This window comes from Anguilla anguilla, chromosome 3 (genome assembly GCF_013347855.1).
Source record: "Anguilla anguilla isolate fAngAng1 chromosome 3, fAngAng1.pri, whole genome shotgun sequence".
Classification (NCBI taxonomy): domain Eukaryota; kingdom Metazoa; phylum Chordata; class Actinopteri; order Anguilliformes; family Anguillidae; genus Anguilla; species Anguilla anguilla.
The window spans coordinates 7,501-29,982 of NC_049203.1; the positions used below are offsets into that span (position 1 = coordinate 7,501).

The 22,482-nt window shown below is 41.3% G+C and overlaps 1 protein-coding gene and 3 long non-coding RNA genes across 5 annotated transcripts in view; 3 read left to right on the forward strand and 1 right to left on the reverse strand.

Moving 5' to 3' along the window:
* LOC118222874 overlaps positions 1–938 on the forward strand; it is a 1,931-nt gene extending 993 nt beyond the window's left edge. Inside the window, exon 2 of the long non-coding RNA XR_004764346.1 lies at positions 410–938. This is a non-coding gene — a long non-coding RNA (uncharacterized LOC118222874). The remainder of the gene's footprint in view (positions 1–409) is intronic.
* On the reverse strand, positions 453–1,148 carry LOC118222875. The gene is made up of 2 exons (XR_004764347.1): positions 1,102–1,148; positions 453–551 (listed from the first exon to the last, which is right to left on the reverse strand). It is a non-coding gene; the product is annotated as an uncharacterized LOC118222875 (long non-coding RNA).
* Positions 1,149–11,347: 10,199 nt separating this feature from the next.
* On the forward strand, positions 11,348–13,975 carry LOC118224073. The gene is made up of 3 exons (XR_004764562.1): positions 11,348–12,064; positions 13,038–13,085; positions 13,684–13,975. It is a non-coding gene; the product is annotated as an uncharacterized LOC118224073 (long non-coding RNA).
* Positions 13,976–18,262: 4,287 nt separating this feature from the next.
* On the forward strand, positions 18,263–22,147 carry LOC118222514 (D(1) dopamine receptor-like). 2 transcript variants are annotated; one of them, XM_035408158.1, is made up of 2 exons: positions 18,263–18,650; positions 18,736–22,147. In XM_035408158.1, the coding sequence occupies exon 2, from the start codon at positions 20,072–20,074 to the stop codon at positions 21,428–21,430; it is 1,359 nt and encodes a 452-aa protein (XP_035264049.1). In that variant the 5' UTR covers positions 18,263–18,650; positions 18,736–20,071; the 3' UTR covers positions 21,431–22,147. The 2 variants fall into 2 exon arrangements, with proteins under 2 accessions (XP_035264049.1, XP_035264048.1); XM_035408157.1 differs by having other exon boundaries at positions 18,263–18,646.
* Positions 22,148–22,482: the final 335 nt, after the last annotated feature.

Below are 22,482 nucleotides of genomic sequence, written 5' to 3' on the forward strand. Positions count from 1 at the left end.
CGCTTGGTTGGAATGAATGCCTGCATCCACACTGGCCCTTTCTGGATAAGATTGAGGACCCCTGTTTAAAACGAATGTATGTTGTGGTACCTTTTATTAGAAAGCTAACGTAACTAGCTAGCTAGCTAGTGCTGCGAGGAAACGTCAGTGGGTGAGTTTGGAAGCACTGCAAGATATGAGTAGTGAATTGAGTGAGCTAATGGTGGCTAATTCTACTTCCAGTTAATCAGAATCTAGATATGCTGACAGAATGAGAACAGATTGACAATTGATATAAGCTTTATCCAAGTTTATTTCACAGAGTAAATGGAAGGTTACAAGTGTTATACAATTTAGATGTTCACAGTGTATACTATGTCTTAATCTGAATGTACAGACTGCTGATGAGTCTTTGGCTTTGTGTTGCAAGGCCGGGTTTTTTTTTTTGTTGGAGTTGTTTTTTTGTTGGTGGATTTGAACTGCTGTGCTGGATCCTGGATTCGTCCGCCCTGCTTGCCTTCCCTGGAGAGCTACAGCGGCGCGCGGACTGGCGAGCCACCCATGTGATCGACCTGAAATCTTAAAGAGAAGGAAAGAGTTCAATTGTGCTGATGGTGGTAGGACAAGAGTTTGAATTCTACAAACTGGAACTCAGCAACAAGTGGTCCAACAACCACACTGACTAAACTGATTTGCACAGATAGTGTTTTAGAAAAGTGTTTTGGTGTTATAGTGTGATAAGTTTCCTTTGCATAGGTACTTTCAGTAGTACTACATAAGGGTCTTGGTTTCAAAATAAAATTCCTCAAATCTAATTAGTGACAAATCATACTAGAACCAAATAACTAATACTAGGGATTAACTGAAACACATCAAAGAAATACTAAAAGTATGGTTAAGGTATAAAGATAGGAAAAATAGTCAAATTAGTGGAACCAGAGAAAATATAAATACAGACACAGTAAAAGGGCTTGGGACCAACTTGTATTTTTTTCCTTTCCCCATTTTGTAGATATGTGTACTGTTGTTGTTTAATGCTTTCTACTTTGTAATAAAAACAAAGGGTACAGAGAACCAAAAAGGGAAAATTTAAATTTAAAAGAAAAAAAATCATTCTCTTACCTTTGAAATATAGATCCTGCTTCCGTGTGCTTCATTCTTCATGTGCAAACCGCCTCTCTCTTGCGAGTCGAATCTCTTGTCTTCTGATCTGGTCCATACTTACCTGATTTTATCCATTCTAGTAACGGTGTTAATATTGAAGCACTTGTTACAGAGGAGAACCCCCTTACACAAGCAATTTGCTTGTCACTCAGACCATGTATCGAAGTTTAGTGCCATATTTTCAGTTAAAAATTTTTATTTTTCTCCAATTTAAATGTCATAAAGTAAACACAAATGTCACATTCATGGAATGGAGAACTTAAAAAGCTGAAATACAAATTAAATATTATAAATAATATAACGGTAATAGTGGTCACCCCATATCATGTCATTGGTGTTGCTGCCTCACAAAACTTTTATTTAGAAAAAAATGAAATGACTTTTATAAATAATTTTTGGTTCAAGAAGTCATTGGAAGAAGTGTGATCAACATATGCACATGGTGAGTCTGCTGTCTCTCTTCATTTGTTATAAATTTGATGATTTATGTGTTAATTCTACATGAGGCTTTTAAATATGTCATTGGTGTTAGTCATTTCATAGGAAGGGGAAATAGATAATAGAAATGGATTAAATTATATATTTGAATGATTTTAATATGATTGAAGACATGTGGTTTGAGGTACTGCGGTGTCCATTTTGTAAAAAACCATTTGTTCGACAAATTGTCATTGGTGTTACCGTCATTGGTGTTACTACTCCTCCTGGTAACACCAATGACAATCAGTAACACCAATGACATTCTTGTGTAAATGAGCTTTTATAAAAGCTTCAACATAAGTATTTAAAGCAAAATAGCACATTGTTTCTTTTTCATAACTTCCTATTATTATTATTTTTGTCAGGTATGGCGAAATTGAGTGCAGCTGAGAAGCAGAGGTTTTATAGACAGCGCAGGGATGCTGACCCTACACGCAGAGCAGAGTATTTAGTGAAAAGGCAACAGGGTTATGCTAATGATATAGCAACAGGAAAAAGACACAACATAAATGATCTCAGTGAAAGGGCAAAGAGAGGTCAGCGCAAGGCATGGCGAGTCAACCAGGCAAGACACAGGCAACACATGAGAGCAGGAGAGACAGTCTTGACCCCCCCATCATCTCCAGGGAGTTAACCCAGCATCTCAAGGTAGAACTGAAGATATTGGGTCTCATTCACTATTATTGTAAAGTGGTTTACATGTGCAGGTAATTTTCAATTAGCATAATACACGCTCCAGAAAAGCCCATATAAGGGCTTCTTGCTTAACCAAGATTCAAAATCAAAAGATAAACCAAAATAAACAATTGAATATCTTTGCATATACACCGTTAGTGAATGAAACCCATTATGTATATAGGAAATTACAAGCGTATTCAAACAAACCTGGAATTCAGATATCAGGACTGAAATATGTCACAGTACAAGGATCTATTTAAGCATAGTATGCATACTACACAGTGTAGCTTTGAATAAAAAAAAATAAGCTGCAAGCTGCAATAATGTGGCCAAGCAGCTTATTATCATTATTATTATTATTATTATTATTATTATTATTATAATAAAGCTACACTGTGTAGTTTGGGGATTAACTGCCATGATTATGAACTTTGTATATCTATATTAAAGATATTGCTTTAATAAATACAGTGCTCCCTGACTACATTAAATTACATTACAGGCATTTGGCAGACGCTCTTATCCAGAGCGACGTACAACAAAGTGTATAACCATAACCAGGAACAAGTATGACGAAACCCCTAGAGAGAAGTACCGGTCCAAGTACAGGGAACAACCGCATAGTTCAACTTGGACCCTGATGGTTAAACTGATTAACACTAATAACGAGAACGGCAACAACGCAATCTATGGAAAAATAAATAAAAATACAAGTAGTCATTAAGACGGGCGCAAGTCACCTATGAAACAGCTGCCTAGTTACAACCCTAAGTTTAGTCATTTACAGGGGGGAAGGGAGGGATGGGGAGAGGTGCAGCCTGAAGAGGTGGGTCTTCAGTCGTCATTTGAAATGGGTCACAGTCTCAGCTGTTCTGACCTCCACAGGGAGGTCATTCCACCATCATGGGGCCAGAACAGACAGGAGACGTGTTCTGGAAGTGCAGGTGCAAAGAGGGGGAGGTGCTAGGCGTCCTGAGGTAGCAGAACGGAGGGATCTGGCTGGCATGTAGGGTTTGAATATCTTCTGAAGGTATGCTGGGGCTGATCCCTTGACTGCCTGGTATGCTAGGACCAATGTTTTCAATTTGATGCCAGCTATAACAGGCAGCCAGTGGAGGGTAGTGAGCAGGGGAGTTACGTGGGAGTGTCTGGGGAGGTTGAAGACCAGACGAGCCGCAGCATTCTCAATGAGCTGCAGGGGTCTGGTGGCAGATGCCGGTAGTCCAGCCAGAAGAGAGTTGCAGTAGTCCAGGCAGGATAGAACCATTGCTTGGACCAGGAGCTGGGTTGAGTAGGTGGTGAGAAAGGGGCGGATTCTGCGGATGTTGTATAGGAAAAATCTGCATGCCCGGGTTACTGCTGCAATGTTCTTGGAGAGGGACAGCCTGTTGTCCAACATCACTCCAAGATTCTTGGCGCAGGGTGATGATGTCACTACGGTGTCCCCTAAGGAAATGGAAAAGTCGAGGAGGGGAGAGGTTGGAGCAGGAATAAAGATTAGCTTCTTCCTTTCCCGGGTTGAGCTTCAGGTGGTGATTGTCCATCCAGCTCTGTATGTCCCTCAGGCAAGCGGAGATGCGGGCGGGGACCTGTGTGTCCGATGGGGAGAAGGAGAGAAAGAGTTGCGTGTCGTCGGCATAGGAATGATAGGACAAGCCATGGGCAGATATTACAGGGCCAAGGGATCTGGTGTACATGGAGAAGAGAAGGGGACCAAGGACTGAGCCCTGGGGAACTCCAGTGGTGAGGGGACGGGGTGGTGATACCTTACCCGCCCAGGCAACCTGGAAGGAGCGGTCAGAGAAGTAGGACTCAATCCAGTCAAGGACTGTGCCGCGGATCCCTGTTGCTGCCAGGGAGGACAGGAGGGTAGAGTGGTCCACAGTGTCAAATGCAGCGGAGAGGTCTAGAAGAATCAGGACAGAAGAGAGGGAGGCTGCTCGTGCGGCATGGAGTGACTCACTGACCGAGAGGAGTGCAGTCTCGGTCAAGTGGCCAGGCCTGAAGCCAGACTGCTGGGGATCAAGCAGGTTGTTCTCAGAGAAGAAAGCAGAGAGCTGGTTAGATGCAGCACGTTCAAGTGTTTTGGATAGAAAAGGGAGGAGAGATACCAGCCGGTGGTTCTGAATGACTGAAGGATCTAGTGTGGGTTTCTTCAGCAGCGGGGTGATGTGGGCCTTCTTGAAGGATGAGGGGAAACATCCAGAAGATAGGGATGAGTTCACGAGGGAGGCCACAAAAGGGAGGATGTCTGGTGTGATTGCTTGAAGGAGAGATGAGGGGATAGGGTCGAGGGCGCAGGTGGTAGGGCGGTGGGTGAGCAGAAGCTGGGAGACTTCAGCGTCTGAGAGGAGAGAAAATGTGGAGAAACGGGGCGGAGGACGCAGAGGGGGTGAGGGGGCAGAGGACGCAGAGGGGGCAAAGGAGCTGCAGATGTCTGCAATCTTTTCGTCAAAGAATGCTGCAAAGTCATCTGCAGTGAAGGAAGACTGGGGTGGAGGAGGTGGCACGCTGAGGAGAGAAGAGAAAATAGAGTTCTCTTCTTTTGTCACTGCCGCTAAGGCAAAATTCTACCAAACCAAAATTCATAACTCCATTTCTAACCCTCATCAACTCTTCTCTGTCAGGAGAGACTGATAGGCTCAGAGGTCAGATGGGTCCCTGGATTTGTCCCACTTCCTCTCAGCAGCGCGGAGGCTGGCCCTGGAGGTGCGTAGGATGTCAGACATCCATGGACTGGGAGGGGATGAACATGCTGGCCTAGGGACGAAGGGGCATAGGGAGTCGAGTGTTGAGGAGAGAGATGACGTTAGGGTGGAGGATGCAGAGTTAGTGGGGAGCTTGGAAAATGATTGAAGAGGGGGGAGGGAAGCAGTCACTGGGAGCAAGAGAAGAGGCTGATAGGGAGCAGAGGTTACGGCGGACAGTGACAGTGGGGATGGGAGGGGGAGAGGGAGGGTGTGGGGAGAGGGGGAGGGAGAAGGAGATGAAATGATGGTCAGACGTATGCAGGGGGGTAACCGTAAGATTGGAGCTGGAGCAGGTCCTCAGGAAGATCAGGTCTAGGAGGTTGCCTGCCTTGTGGGTTGGAGGAGAGTGTTGTAGGGAGAGGTCAAAGGAGTGAAGTAGTGCTAGGAAGGCAGCAGACTGGGAGGCTTCTAGGTGGATGACTATACCAAGTCATTGGTGTTATAATGTGTCACTGGTGTTACTGCATGTTTGTTTGCTGATTTGATATTAAAGGGGCCGTTTTTGACTTTATAATAATTTTGTGTTTGTTGATTGTTGCTTTATTTATGAGTTGGCATTTTAAGGATAGTATCATTCAATTTTCAGACTGTCCTTCGGTTATTGTTGATATTATAGCAAAAACCTGATGGCGTAAATTAAAACATGTCACACAATACAACTTTACACATACCTGATTGAAATAAATAAATAATAAAACATTTTTCTTTAAATTATTATCAACCTACTATGTCTTTGAGTATATGTGCAGATTGAATAGAGAAATACTATTCTGATAAGCTTTTAATGTTGTTTTTGGTATGAGTAATACCAATGACAAAAAGATGGCACAAGCATTCTTTGAGTGAATGTATAAAAATAATTAAAATACATTAAGCTTTCATTTTTGTGGATTGTTAAAGGCAAGAGCTTAATTAATATTGTACAATAAGTTTTGATTAAGTAAAATTAAATGCATTTCAAGACATGTTGCAATTCCAAATGCCACCGTTTCTGTAGAATGACCCAGTTAGCATAGCCTCACAGTCACAAATAATATTGTGGCGATCCTGACAAAGACTAAGCAAGCTAGCTAGCTAGCTAGCTAGCGGGGCTGCAAAGCAATGTGGGGGGGTTGCATGAAATGTATATTATTGTTGTAAATAGCCAAACTGTTTGCATGTAGGCCTACATAGCGCTGCTTAACTGTAAATAGCCTGTGGGATTTTGTACAGTAGTCTTGTGAATAATCATGTTCAAACGCACTTATGTATACCCTTATGTATAAACTGCTAAACAGCACACATTCATCAGGCAATACACATTCACACAACGACAGTCATAATCCACAACCGTTTCTTACGGGGACACATTTCTCACTTCCATAATAAAACTCTTTGCAAAAACACATGATATCTCATAAAAAACACGTTCTCAACATTCAAAAATGCCAAGTTACTCAAAACTACTGATATCACAATGACGCCATGTTACAGTACTACAAGCAATATAGGCTACCTTGCCTCACACAAATGACATAACATGTATTTCAAAGTATTTACATTTTTTCCTAGTCAATTGGCCCTGTGTTTTGTAATCTTACCGTTTCACAATGTCATGCAAACTTTGTAAACCCTAACCCAGCGCACCTGCAGTTCATGAAACATTCCACAGGGTGGCAGCAGAGGACCACTTACAAATGCATTGTTCCCATGCGATGACCGTTTGGCCGTCTAGAGTGCAATAAGCCAGCTTACCTGCAGTTCATAAAACATTCCACAGGGTGGCAGCAGAGGACCACTTACAAATGCATTGTTCCCATGCGATGACCGTTTGGCCGTCTAGAGTGCAATAAGCCAGCTTACCTGCAGTTCATAAAACATTCCACAGGGTGGCAGCAGAGGACCACTTATAAATTAATCGTTCCCATATCAAGAACGTACGGCCATGTAGAGCATGGCATGAAATGACACGTCTTTTCTATTGTAAGGAATTCATATTAACACAGCGATCGTCAGCCAAATGGCTGATATAACTACATCGATGGATCGCTACAACTTGATAGAAATCTACATTAACAACGTGCTCCAAAAAAGTTCCACATAGGCCATAGCTAGCGTCGCAGCTAAGCGAAGTGCAATATTTGTAGTTAGCATAGCCTCACAGTCACAAATAATATTGTGGCGATCCTGACAAAGACTAAGCAAGCTAGCTAGCTAGCTAGCTAGCGGGGCTGCAAAGCAATGTGGGGGGGTTGCATGAAATGTATATTATTGTTGTAAATAGCCAAACTGTTTGCATGTAGGCCTACATAGCGCTGCTTAACTGTAAATAGCCTGTGGGATTTTGTACAGTAGTCTTGTAAATAATCATGTTCAAACGCACTTATGTATACCCAACTTTAGCATGAATGAGTGTCTCTGTTAGCTTGCTGGCTAGCACCGAAGCACCAAGCCTGCTATTCTGTTGCAGTGAGTCACGTTGTTACAAAACACAGGGCCAAGTGACTTGAAAGAATTCAGCAAATATTGGGTAGCATTGCTTTCAAATACATCTTATGTATACAAACAGTGGCTGTCACAAAGCGTCTAAACGCAACAGAAACGCAGGTGAAATATGTTGTACTCACGGATTTGCCGGCCATCCAACGAGCCTTGATAGAGAAAACAATCAGCAAGCCCGTAGAATTAAAGCTTCCTAGGTCGCAATTTCTGTAGCCTGTTGTCCTGCTCCGTTGTCTGTTATTTCCTGGAGATGCACTTTCAGTCTTCCTAAGGTTTATAAGCCATTTTCATAGGCTTATCTGCAGGTGGGAATCCTCTTCGCTGTTTTGCTAAGCTACAACCGGAAAACTTGATTGTGGAGAATAGGAGTAGACGCATATGTCCCAGCAGGCTTTGCATATGAGGAAATAACAACAGTGTGAGAGAAATTAGGACGAAATGATCAAATTGCCTAGTTGAAACAATATGTTTTCAGCAGGATGGGCATGTAGGTGAAGGTTGACATGATCACGGAGCATAGTGCCAAGTTAATGGAGTAGGCCTAATCTAACCATGAGCGAGCTTTTAATCCTTATCGAGCGGTATATATAACAGTCGCTATAAGTCTGTAATTGGTATGGCCGCGCCCGAGCCGTGGATAGTTAAGCTTAACTTCCCTTAACTTTTACCGTTCGTTCTCAACGGTAGTTCTTAACACTACGGATGTAATATATTTTCGGCCGCACGTATTTTTTCGCGGCGCTGTTCCGTCCCGGATGCAGGAAGACCATTTTCGTCTCTGCCCTTAACTTTCCCCATTCATTCTCTGAATGAATTAATGACAGCGTATAGACAAATAAATTCGAATATTAAATAAGGCGTTTTGCGGTTATTTTGTGGTACCTACGCTTCGGTAAGTCTTAATAATTTTATTACGAACAGGTTCCTGTTTTATATTGATGTCATCGAGGTATTCTGTCATAATTTCAGCTTTAAGACCAGTAGTTTCATTTTTCCTATTTGATTTCATTATTGGTTTTCACGTCCCGTTTGTTGGCTTGTCCGTACATAATAACACTTTCATGTGAGAATACTGCAGGTAAATGGGACATGTGTATACGTGCACGTTTGTGTCTCAATACATCAGCTATTATTACCGTGGCCCTGCAATCATATTAGGGTTTAATTTACAATATGTTTAATTTCCCCCTCGCTATATTATTGCTGGTATCATCATCATTAATGGTATTGCCCCCTTTACATGTGCCTCGTGTAACACGTCACGGTCTGGACATACATTTAAAAAAAAATTATTATTACTTATTACACTATTGCTGTCAAGGCAATAAGTAATGCCATCTCTAATTGTTCATTGTCAGTACTGTCATGCAGCCATCTTAACAAACTCTTTCCTATCTATATGTTTCTATACTTACCATTATTATTATTATTATTATTATTATTATTATTATTATTATTAGTCAGTTTAACTATTCAATATAGAACAGGACACAGTACAAATATTGCTGCCTCCACCTCAAACAATACAGAATTTGTGTAATGCAATTCATATTAACTACCCCTCCCACCCTATCCCCTGGATTGACAACGCACAAAAAAGGGAGATCAGTGGAAAATCATTATAATAACAATAATAATTTTCATGTTGAGAATTTGATAATACTGGGTGATAGAGCTACACAAGGCTGTGTATCAAAATGGCAAAACATAAGGTCAAGGGCATAAAGAACCTACCATTTATACAGCATCATGATGTACAGTTCCCATGAAAATATAAACCCTCCCCAAATTTTACTGTCCAGGTCTCTGTTTTAGAGTTAATGTTATTTCATTATAGCGAGAATTCTTTGGTCATCAACTGTATAGGTCCACCTTGGCCTACCAGGCCCTTTATGATTACTGAGCTCACCAGTGCTCTCGTTCTTAATGATGTTCCAAGCAGTTGACTTTGGTAAGCTTAAGGTTTGGCCTATGTCTCTGACTGTTTTTATATATATATGCCAGTCTCATAATGGCTTCCTTCCATTGGCATCCCTTATAATTGTACTGAAGAAGCAATTGAACACACCTGACTAATCAGAAACGCATGTGAATCCATTTGTCCTGAACATTATGGCACCCTGAAAATATGTACGTACATCCCCAATTCTAAAAAAGTTGAGACGGTAAATGAAATGCAAATAAAACAGAAAGCAGTCATTTTTAAACTTTGACTTGAAAAATATTGCCCAAATTTAATAAGCATTATTAAAAGAAATGGTGATGTTACATAGTGGTAAACACTCGACTGTCTCCAACTTTTTTGGAGCATGTTGCAGTCAACAGATTTGAAATTAGTGTATATTTTCAAAAAACAATTAAATTCACAAGGTAAAACGTCAAATAATGTGCTGTTGTAGTGTTTTAAATATAGTACAGGGTAAATAAAATGTACAATATTTAACATTATCACACCTTTTTGTTTTTATTAGCATTTTCCATACTGTCTCTGCTTTTTTGGAATTGGGGTTGTATGTACGCATAGAGAGTGCTGTCATTTCTACAGGGTGAAATCAAAATGTATTAAAATAACCTTTCATAAGAGCTGAGAGCTGATAGCTGCACTTTAACCACATGTGAATTGTTTGATTACAAATCTAAAATTATGAAGTACAGAATCATGTAAAGAAAATACGGCTTTGTCCCTAACATTATGGAGCTCACTGTATATAAAAATATAATTTCTGCTTCAGAAGTGGCCCATGAAGTACTTGGCAAAAGCAGACCAATGCCAGTGCTTCTCTTAACACCCAAGCTCCGAGGAGCTTCAGGAGACCCAGCAGCCGCGGCAGCATGCGACTGCAGGGAGTCCGACTGCATGTGTGCACCTTGTTGTCACCTTGCAGCCTTGGTAAATCCACCTGCTCCAGTCCCAGCCCCAATCACATTTCATGCTTGTGCATATCAACCCTGCTAATACTGTTACGAACGAAAATATAAATATAGCTTTACATTTATACTTGGCTGTTGTTGTGTTTATTAAGAATTGTATCATGTAATGTTGTAATCCTATTTGTACTGTTGCAATAATTGATCTGATGTAATTACTTTGATAACTTTATATGTATTGATTCGGCAGAAAAGATTTCCTGATCCTCTCCATAATAAAATGGAGGTGGAGAACAAATATCATGTTAATATCAAACCTAAAAAAAGAAGAAGCGTTATCTGAGACACTTCTGTGAAGAACAAATCAATTATGAACGATTATTTATTTGCCCACGGGCGGATTCGAACCATCGTTTCCGTGGGACGGCGTTACACCTATACACGGCTGGCCGGCGCGGAGAGATGTTGTGTTTTTCTCATGTTCAGCACTAGTAGCTATACTTTTGGGTGAAACTTGATTTTAAATGTAATGTTTTAATGGGAACGTACAGATAGATAGAGAACAGGGCGAGGTGACATAAATGTAGAAACGTGGCGTTTGCCGACAAGGTTTTGTACGGTAGCCAAGCGAAGAAATGTAGTTAGTAGAAATGGCAGAGTGGTGAACTGGTAACTTTTTAATAAAAGGAATACGTTTGCCGTCATGAAATGCATATGGGTGGCCGTCAGTGAGTTTTGCTAAAGCAAATATAAGCGTAAGAAAACCTTAGTGTAAAAGAGGAAATTATCTGCCTGAGTGCGAGGCGGGATTCAATCCTTCAACCGGAGGTTCACCAGACTGTCACTTCCTTAGTGCAGCACCATGACATAGCTATGCAATGCGTCAAATATCATTAGCAAACCTGTCCGTGGTATTAAAGAACAACACAGGCCGGCCGGTAAGCGCACAAGAGCTCACGTTCAATCCACATTCCTTTGCAATATTGTAGCCGGTTAATAAGTCAACGCAATAAACATATCGTCTCGCGTTCGCTGGGAAGTATGGCAAACACCTCATAGATACACAATAAACACGGATCTAGACTATGTCTATTATGGATCTATTTCAAATTACAACGACCCTACCTTATCTACCGTACCTCAGCAAGATGGCTGGGGGGGGACTACCCCAGCTTGTTCTGAGCGAGGGGCAGGAATACACTCAAAGTGTATTCCTGCCTCTAACTCACAACCGTGGCCGATTTAGTATCTCCGATTAACCTGTATGCATGTCTTTGGGATTGGGGAAACCTAGGTGGACACGGGGAGAACATGCAAACTCCGCACAAAGCCGAGATTCGATATCACGACCTTCTTACTGTGAGGCGACAGCGCTACCCACTGAGCCACCGTGCCACCGATTACAATGCTTGCTTGGTAAACTATCAAGGATCATCAACGATGACGTGCCCTTAGCCTCATAGCTCCAGGCTAGCTCCCGTAATTAGTACTGCTCGGTTCTTCCCGGTTTAGCAATGGCGACCTTCTACACCCGCTGTCAATAGGAGCTCCCAAAGATAAACATCACTCGCCTTCATAGGATTTTCACAACGACTAAAGACTCAACCGGCAAATTGGAGAAAGGCTATTCATTACATGCCATGTGTATTTTTGCAACTACCAAGGTAAGAAAACAACTCTTAACTGACTCACTAGCTAATGATAATTAACCTCAAATACTAGCCTCCGTTCTATATGGTCGCTAACATTAACTATCTGTCTAACGTTGGGTAATGCTGTGTGTTTCATCTGCTCTTCATTCTCTACCTACAACATTGTAACATGCTTTCTTAACCGCCGTTATATATCAGCCTTAGCTGTCGTTCAAGTTTTTGCTTAACTAGGTAGTCAAAATTCCCTTCCGATATTGCTTGTGTCGACAGTGCTGCCACGGAAACGACGATAGATTTAGCCAGTCTAGCCACATCTATTCAAAATGTAAACGAGTAAGGCGTTCTTCACGGTCGGGAAAAATTTTACGACCACCTTAGTCTTGTTGTTAGCCACTGTTATGCATAACACTTACTAGGTAGCTACCTAACGTTATTTGCTACGCCAAAAGTATCATGGATGTGTAAGATGTGTTCACCTAAGTAATACAGACATAACGCTAACGAGACTTTTCATTGCATCTCTTATTTTATTTATTCGGTGTCCAATAAAGACACACTGTCAGGGAGGTCGGCGTGAGAGACAGTCTGTGTACTTTCCAGTAATGCACGCATTTACAAGGAGTCTGTTGCACACAGCTACAATTTCATTCAATCAACATGTCATATGCACCATTTTAAAGAAGAATCTTGCCGCCTAGGAGAACTTCGTCAATGTGGTCCAGGGTGTGCCTGTTGCAAGCTTTATATTGTATTGTAGCTGTCTGTCACAGTTATTGCTTTATAAAATGTCTTGATAATCAGAATGATTGTTAACAGCCAATTGTTTTTGTTCATGGGCTGTTTGGTTACCTGCATATCAGTATACGCTAAAGAATGATTTAGAGTATTTTCGGATAATGGGACGCACACAATTAAGACAGGATGAAGGAGAGATGTGACCCCTGACACCACGCTTTCCTTTCTCTCTCTTTCTCTCTCTCTGCAGCGATCCGCCAGGCCGTATCCAAATCTCTCGTGGCATACTACCAGAAATGTGAGCTGCCCTCATATTCTCTCATTTTTGTCATTTTATATCTGTCTGTGCTTTTCATGTTCACTTATGCCTGTGAGAGCTTCAAAGAGAAAATTGGTGTTACTCAACCTTCAAAATACTTAAATATTTTCATGCTCAAGGTTTACTCGAGAGGCATGGAATATTGTCTGATACCTCCCTGGTTTGAGAGTCAGGAGATGGGCCTCCCTGGTTTGACAGTCAGGAGATGGGCCTCCCTGTTTTGACTGTCAGGAGATGGGCCTCCCTGGTTTGACAGTCAGGAGATGGGCCTTCCTGGTTTGACAGTCAGGAGATGGGCCTCCCTGTTTTGACTGTCAGGAGATGGGCCTCCCTGGTTTGACAGTCAGGAGATGGGCCTTCCTGGTTTGACAGTCAGGAGGTGGGCTTCACTGGTTTGACAGTCAGGAGATGGGCCTCCCTGGTTTGACAGTCAGGAGGTGGGCTTCACTGGTTTGACAGTCAGGAGATGGGCCTCCCTGGTTTGACAGTCAGGAGGTGGGCTTCCCTGGTTACAGAGTCAGGAGATGGGGCTCCCTGGTTACAGCTGGTTTGCTGACTTGCTGTGGTCTGTTTCCAGATGTGGATGAAGCCTCTAAGAAGTAAATCTGACATCCTGATCCAGTACCACAGGACCCTGTTGGTGGCCGACTCCCGCCGCTGCAAGTCCAACAAGTTTGGTGGACCTGGAGCCTGCGCTTGCTAGCAGAAGTCTTACTGTTAAAAATGCAATCTTCATTTTTATATACAATAAAAATAAATATGGGCCAAATCAGCTTCAGACTCACTGTTTATACTGGTCTTTTACTGTGGTTGCTTTTTGTTTTCCAACCAGCCTTTTACTAAAGGTAGACTTAACATTCCTGATTTCGTTTTCTCTGTTTCTTTTTTTTTTGATTGCCCTCTATGATTGTACCCGACGTGTCAGACATCTGGTCCAATCATCAGAACACACATTACTTTGGTGGAAAAAAATCTATTTAATCATGCTTCACCCTGCTGTAACCGATGTTCTGTCTTTTTGAACCTGAAAAGTGTTTCTCTGGTTGTTTGAGTGGTAATGTGAGGATTGATGTTGAATTAAGAATGCAGTGATTGCTTGGTACTGATGTTGCAGACCAGTGCTTTTCAAACTTTGTCCTGTCCGGTTTGGCACGTTGTTTGCAAAGCACAATTGCAATACCGGAATTCTAACAAGCTGTTCATTTTTTATGTGCATATGTCGCTTTTTCTTCATGGCATCTACAGCCATTTCTTGTTGGGATAAGTAATTCCTCAGATCAACAAAAGCACAATTAAGAAAAATTAACAGTCCATTAAAATTCTCCTACTGCAATTGTAGTTACTCTGGGAGTCAGGAAGTCAAGAGACTTTGTTTTTGTTAAGATAAAATAGACTTTATTAATCCCCAGGTGGATAAGATATAAGATGTACTTTTATTGAACCCCATGGGGTAATTTGTCCTCTGCATTTGACCCATCCTAGTTACTTAGGAGTAGTGGGCAGCCATAGTGCAGCGCCTGGGGACCAACTCCAGTTCTGAGGCCAGTGCCTTGGTCAAGGGCAACTGCAGGAGCACACCTAACATGCATGTCTTTGAGTGGGGAAAATTGGGTGTTACAGCAGCAGATCAAAACAACATATCACACATAGACATAAAAGCAGTAATGAAGTCAACTTTCTGGACAGCTGACAGTTCCATAGTCCACCCACAACAGTGAGTTACTGAGATGTGCATAGGAGTGACGTTAGATATGTTCCGCCTGTGGTAGATGGCCCGTCTGGAACGAGGCAACGGGCACAAGGGAATCAGGGTTAAACACATGGCAAACTGACGACGAGGCAGCCTACGCCTCCGGCAGCCTCAGTTGGAGTTTAAAAATAGGGGGTGGCAATTACGTAATTGCATTGAGCTCGTTAGGGCAGAATAGCACCAGGTGAAGCTACTCGAAATTAGCAAGACAATACAGGGCTATTTAACAGTATCACGTGACTGCATACACTGTTCAACTAAAGCACAATTATGTTCTCTAACAACAACTGAAATAAATTAAAGAGCGATTATCTGAACAAACGCACAACTATGTTCTCTAACTAAGAACAGCTGAGACAAATGTAAGAGAGATTATCTGAACTAACGCACAACTATATTCTCTTAACTAACAACAGCAGGAACAAATTAAGTAAAGATACGCTTACCTGAAACGCGGAGTTGTAGCGACGACACAATCAGATGCACAGTTTAGGAAAAGTTAGGAGAAGCGAACTTTAGAATCTGCAGCATCCATTGTTGAATATCGGAAATATTGCTTTTCTCGGTGAAGTATTGCACAGCATCAGTCTATTCTAGACGAATGATTCGAATATAAGTTCGCGTTTATACGTTGTTACGTTTATTCATTGTTGTCAGTTGCCCTGATTATTATTTTAAACTGAGAGCGTTGCTAGCTGATAATTGTGATCCATTGTACTGGTTAGTCTCAGAGCTTCATTTTGCGTGTGTGTAATACACACACACACACACACACACACATATATATATATATATATATATATAGGAGTTCACTGTTACTTAAATTTGTGAATGTCATGAATGACATGCATGTAATATTCCCTTTATGTATGTTAATAGTAATTCTGTTAATGCAACATTATTATTACAGTACAGTTGTGATTGATGTTATGCCATTGTTTTGTATGTTTATAGAACCACACACACATACCATCTCTGCGGACAAAGGAAGCAGGTTGTATTCAACTTTATTGAAGAGACAGAAGTTTTTGTGCATTCCTACCAGGTGCCCCATGGAGACTATATTTTTACCCCAGCCATTTAGTTCAGCAGGGAAGAATAATTTCCACATCTTGTCCACCTCAACAGTGGATAAAAAGATGTGTTGGGAAGTAATATGCTCTGGCCCGCTTCCGGCTAGCAGGAGCGACGAGGTCCTGTCAATCAGCTGTGACCCCACTTTACATGGGCTGGCTCTTGATAGGCGGGTATTGTTGTCACCCCCTCATGACTGCATGGGCTCTCGATCCCTGTCCTAGTAGCTATGCAGCCACGGACTATTCCTGGCAGGGCCCTGATTGTAATTGTAATTCCCCAATTCATACCATTGTCACTTTACCCACTGATTGTTTTGTTTTAATTCCCTAATCGCCCCCCATCTCTAGGTTAACCCAGACTGGTACGTATCGCTTGTATCTGATCTGGGTGAGACTGGAGCAGGCCCCAAGATGTAGACCCTTCTCAGGCTTGACTCGGGTGGTTGGGCTACCTAGCGGTGTTAACAAAAACCACTTGGGTCTAGCAAGGTAAGTATCCAGCCCCCCTGGGTCCACTTGGACAGCACGCAGGGTGTGGTGGTCTGGGGCCACAGACCTTAAATGGTGCCCAATTTTTTATTGGTGGCTAGCACCCCTCACACACCAAACCATCTTACACTACACACGTGAATTGGACTAACCAAAACCAGTTTGGGCTCTTTCAAATTTCTTCACCCCCCTAAATTGTTACATTTCGGGAAAAGACCAGCGGTGAACGTAGAAGAAAGATGGACATAAAAAACAGTTTAAAAAGAATTATACTTACCTTAAGTATTTCGATGAGAACACAACAAAAAAATCATTTAGACTGATACCTTGTCAATAAGGTTACTGTAACCTTGGCAAGGACATTTATACTTTACCCCCCAAAAAATCCAGGACCTAAAAGTTATCAAAAACTTCAATGTTATTAGTCCAAGTACTAATACCAATCTACAATATGAAAACCAAAATTTCTTGGCCTGATACTAGGACCTTAACACAATTGGACATGGGACACAAGTTGGGGCTTGATCACCCCAGGCTGGCCGCCTCGGAGGAGGGTGTATAGGGTTTAAAGGTCGAAACACCTGATGATTCTGAGGTACCTTACTGATGATGTGTCCTAAAATTTTCAGGAACATGAAAATATAATTCACCAAAAACTTTAATTAACATCAACAAACCAAATACATACTATATCCAGAATTGCTTTCTTTCAGTTATGCAACATAGCTAAAATGAGGCATTTCCTGTCAGCGGAGGACACAGATAAATTGATCCATGCTTTTGTTATGTCTAGGCTAGATTACTGTAATTCCCTTCTATATGGCTGCCCTAATAACTCGTTAAAGATTCTCCAGTTTGTGCAGAATGCAGCTGCTCGTATCTTGAACAAAACTGAGAAGTGTGAACACATTACTTTAGTGCTAGCGTAGTTTCACTGGCTACCCATTAAGCATAAGATAGATGGGGGGGGGGTTTGGCTATCAAAAAAATATACAGGAAAAGGGAGAGTACATGTTTGTTTCATTCATTGTTGGACTTTCTTTTTGTTTTGGGGGTTGGGGGTGGTAAAGCAACTTCACCACTGTTTGTATTTTGCAAAGCTTAAATTAAAAAAATAAATCTTTGTTCTGTCTACTGTACAGGGCATGCCATTTCTGTTTCTGAAGCATTATTCTCTTTATCGACTAGTTGGCCTCGACTAGGTGGCCTCATTAAATTAATTTAGATAGCTTTTTGATCTATCCATCCATCCATTATCTATACCCACTTATCCTGAGCAACGTCCAGCATGCCGCCCCTTTTTGATCCAAGTAGATTTAATTTCTTCTATGACATATTTTAAGAATTTTTAAGAAGTGTGCATATGTGTGCATATGTGTGTGTGTGTGTGTGTGTGTGTGTGTATATATGTGTGCATGCGTGCATGCTTGTGTGTGTTTTCTGGTAAAAAATAAAAAACAACTTTCTGCCACTTTCAGAATTAGTCACTGTCGCTTTGTATCGACAGCATCCACTCTCAGAAAAACGGCATGACAAAGTGCCTTAAAAGGTGCACATTTGTCAGTGGAGTGGAACCCTTCTGGTACATAAAACTGTGACCCTAACCAGCAACATAAATTGATTTGCAGCTTTTTGTACCCAAAGAGAACATTATTCTACTTTCAGGATACACTTGGGAAATTTGAACAAACGACAAAAATCATACCGCCACAATACGTTTATTTCTGAGAGTGAAGGACATGCATGTCATGTTGAAAAGTCTGGTATCCTTATGCCATCCTGCAGCTTACAATATCAATACGTCAGGTCAGTCGAACGTAGAGCTTTACTTGGACACCTTTATAAACTTACGTTATGAGTATAATTAGGTATTTTTATGACGCATAGTATAGTCGTTTATGACCATGTTAAACCCAAAGATAATCGTTTCACTTGTTAAACAAGATGAACTGCGCGCAATTGTCAAAATATGGACAACGGCGTCAAGCCGTAGAGACCGCGAGCGCCTATATAAGGCTGCGTGGCATGGCGCGTGAGAAACATAAGAGCCGCTGAGTTTCGTTCAGCTCTGAGATTAATGTAATATAGACGTCAGTGCAGAAGTGGGAGGAAAGGGAGCGGAGTTCTTTGGAAATAAACGTCTCTAATGTAGTCGAACCTGGAACAGAAAGTCATGCTTGGCAGCTGTCTCAGTTGAGATGTTGGACACGAACAGTACTGGACGAGTAAGTGCGTGCATTTGGTTTTACGTCTTTTTGTACGCGCTGAGGTAAACATGACTAGACGCTCATACTGTTCACTTATCTCATTTCAGTGGAGAGTCAATGGCGTCTACCTGCGCAAAGAAGGAATAAACTTTCGGGAAACGAATGCAGCTCCTAAATTCAAGAAATTATTGGTTACAGAATGAAGCACGGGAAAGGGTTCCGCTGCATCTTGCTATCCAGGCGCAGCTCTGAGGATTTATGCGATTTTACGGGAAACACCAAACGGGAGCAAATGAAGACGGAACATAAATCGCCGAAAAACAATATGGAACCAGCATTGCTCTTCAGAGGATTTAATTACTTAAAGTTTGTGAAACGCAATATCCAATATTGTAAAACATAGGAAGATTGGTAGATTATGGAGCAAAAACCAAACGGTAGTCTGGAATGAAAAACTAGCCTATCAGAGGCTCGCTTAATCTTTCATCCGCGTGTAAAACGAGTCCAAACGCAACGCATTATTGCTGCGCTTTCTGTGTTCCTGTCCGTAAGTGTAAAGCCACTGTTGGGAAATGAATGGCAGAAAACACAACTGGTAATGACAGATATGTATTTAGCTGCATGTTCTCATTGTTGTACGCAAGTAACAAAAAACAATTTAGCAATTAACATATACACCTGAACATACCACGGCTACCGTCAAATAACGAGGTGCATATTTATAAGTATAAATACACAAGAACTATACTAGTCGCTAAGTTTTTAGTGAGATGTAAAACTGACGTCAAATCCAGCCACTTGTTATTCATTATTTTGAATAAATGCTGCAGGGAACACGTAACGAATTTGACTTAGCCACGCTGTTGCTCTATTATCCTGTATGCAATTTTTGTTTTATGTGTTTTCAGAAGATGGACTTATTAAAAAGACAGTAAGGATTTTATTACTGATTGCCGACCCAGAGATTAAATATACCATGTTCGCTTACTGTCGCGTGTTTGTCCTGGAGGAGCATCGCTAAAGAAAGGAGATCGCACAGACGCTTCAAAGGTCATTAACAGGAACAAATCAGATAAACGCAGCTTCTAATTTGATCGATACACTATTTCGATAAAGTTACTGTTGCATGAATGTTTGTAAAGTTGTGTGACACGTCAGTCCGTTGAATAACAACCACGTGAACCGGGAGAGCAGGAATAAAAACATAAGAAAAAATCCGAGTTAATATATGGAATTCATTGTGGAAGTGCAGTGAAAATAATTTTATTGTGAAAGAAATGACTGAGTGTCACCCTGTTAAGTTTACTTTGAAATATCTATCCAGCTGTTGTGAGTTAATTGTTATAACACTATGGAAGGAAGGCAACAGAAACTCTACACCAGCCTGTCTTCAGTCCTGGTACTTCAGTGCATCTCCAGTCAATTGAGATTATGAGCTGAGTTATGCTTCCAGGAGCTGAAACAATGGATTTGAACTTCTCAACCGTCCTTGACAGTGGCTTATCAGAGACAGACTCATCTGTGCGTGTGCTAACTGGCTGTTTCCTGTCTTCGCTCATCGTGTCCACTCTTCTCGGGAACACATTAGTATGTGCCGCTGTTACCAAGTTCCGCCACCTTCGCTCCAAAGTAACTAACTTCTTTGTAATCTCACTGGCAGTGTCAGACCTGCTGGTGGCCATTTTGGTAATGCCATGGAAGGCTGTGACCGAAGTTGCTGGCTTCTGGCCATTTGGCTCCTTCTGTAACATATGGGTGGCATTTGACATAATGTGCTCTACGGCATCAATCTTGAACCTGTGCATCATTAGTGTAGACAGGTACTGGGCCATATCCAGCCCGTTCCGCTACGAGAGGAAGATGACGCCCAAAGTTGCATTTGTGATGATCAGTGTGGCATGGACTCTCTCGCTCCTCATCTCTTTCATCCCTGTACAGCTGAATTGGCACAAGGCGCAGACTACCAGCTACTTTGACCACAATGGCTCCTATGGGGATCTTCTGCTGGACAACTGTGACTCCAGTCTCAACAGGACTTACGCAATCTCATCTTCTCTAATTAGCTTCTACATTCCTGTGGCCATTATGATCGTCACATACACTCGGATTTACAGAATAGCCCAGAAACAGATCAGACGCATTTCTGCCCTGGAGAGAGCTGCAGAGAGTGCCAAGAACCGGCACAATAGCATGGGGAACAGCTCAAGCGTGGAAACGGAGAGCTCCTTCAAAATGTCCTTCAAAAGAGAAACTAAAGTCTTAAAGACCCTGTCTGTGATAATGGGTGTGTTTGTGTGTTGCTGGCTGCCCTTCTTCATCCTGAATTGTATGGTCCCCTTTTGTGAGCAGGCACACCCCAACGGTAGTGCCGACTTCCCCTGTGTCAGCTCCACCACCTTCAACGTGTTTGTCTGGTTTGGCTGGGCTAACTCTTCGCTTAACCCCATCATATATGCCTTCAATGCTGACTTTCGTAAAGCCTTTTCCATTCTTTTGGGCTGTCACAGACTGTGTCCAGGAAGCAATGCCATTGAGATAGTCAGCATCAACAACAATGGAGCACCACCACAACTGGTCCACAATCAGCCCAAAGCATGCTTCTCAAAAGGGTGCATCCCTAAAGAGGGCAACCTCAGGCACGGAATCCCTCACACCATCCTCAGCCAGGATGAGGAGCTGCAGAAGAAGGGGAATGCTATTGAGAGAATTTCTCCTGCTCTGTCAGGCAGCCTGGACAGTGAAGCTGACCTGTCTTTGGACAAGATAAACCCCACAACAGAAAATGGGCAGAACAGCACATAAGACTTGCAGTGGAATCCTTCCAATGCACATTTACATTAGATTTTTAAACATTTACGTAGATGAAGGTAATTAATTCATATAACTTGAAAATTATCCCAGCATGAGTGGAGAACTGGCAAACTGAACTTCACGGAGGACAATAAATTCTGTGTTTGTCTTAAATCTGAAATACACAGAATGTTCACAATGAAGGCACTTTATCCTGAAATGATCTGCAAAACATTATTTATGCGTTAAAAGAGAAATAAAGGAATAAAATAGTTCAAAGTAACTCAAATAAAATAACCAATGTGCATGTGTAGAGGAGTATCACAAAAATATGAAGAACACTTTTTTTAAAAGAATTACCTGAAAGTGAATGCATGTATCTATTCATCTAGATAAGTTAGTAGGGCTTAATTGATCATTTACAGTTCATTTTACACACTTTTGACGAGTATTACTGTGGGATAAATGGTTGAATATTTTGCAGTGAATTACAGTATATTTGACTTATTTTTGTATTTCTACATTTATTAAAATAATTTGAGAGAAATTCTTAGTTTTGCTTATAATAATCAATCTTGGTCTTATGAGAATTAATTCATTCATGTAACCTTTATTTAGGTCTCGGAAGACATATTGAAGTTGTTTGCTCCCATTTGCAATGGGACAGAGATTGCAACAACATAAAACAAAAATTAAATTAAAAAATAATAAAATTAAAGTTCAATCAAACCGCAAATACAGTCAGTGATTACATTTGTATCTTTGAAAAGTAAAAAACGAGCAATTTGGCCTTATTCATTAAAATGTGGTCTTTTTTATTAAAAGCAGTAAATTCCTCTTCTGTTTATGAGTGCAGAGTAGAACACTTACTGTAACTGTGGTACTAGCTTGAAATAAATTAAAATTCAATATGGATACCAATGAAATACATATGTATTACCGCTTCTCTAGTCTAATAAGAACTATAAATATATATGTATCACTTTTTGTTAATTTTTCAATCTCTTTGTCTCAGTGTGTACAACTCTACCTGAGTAGGTTCATTTGGTATAGATCTTATCAGT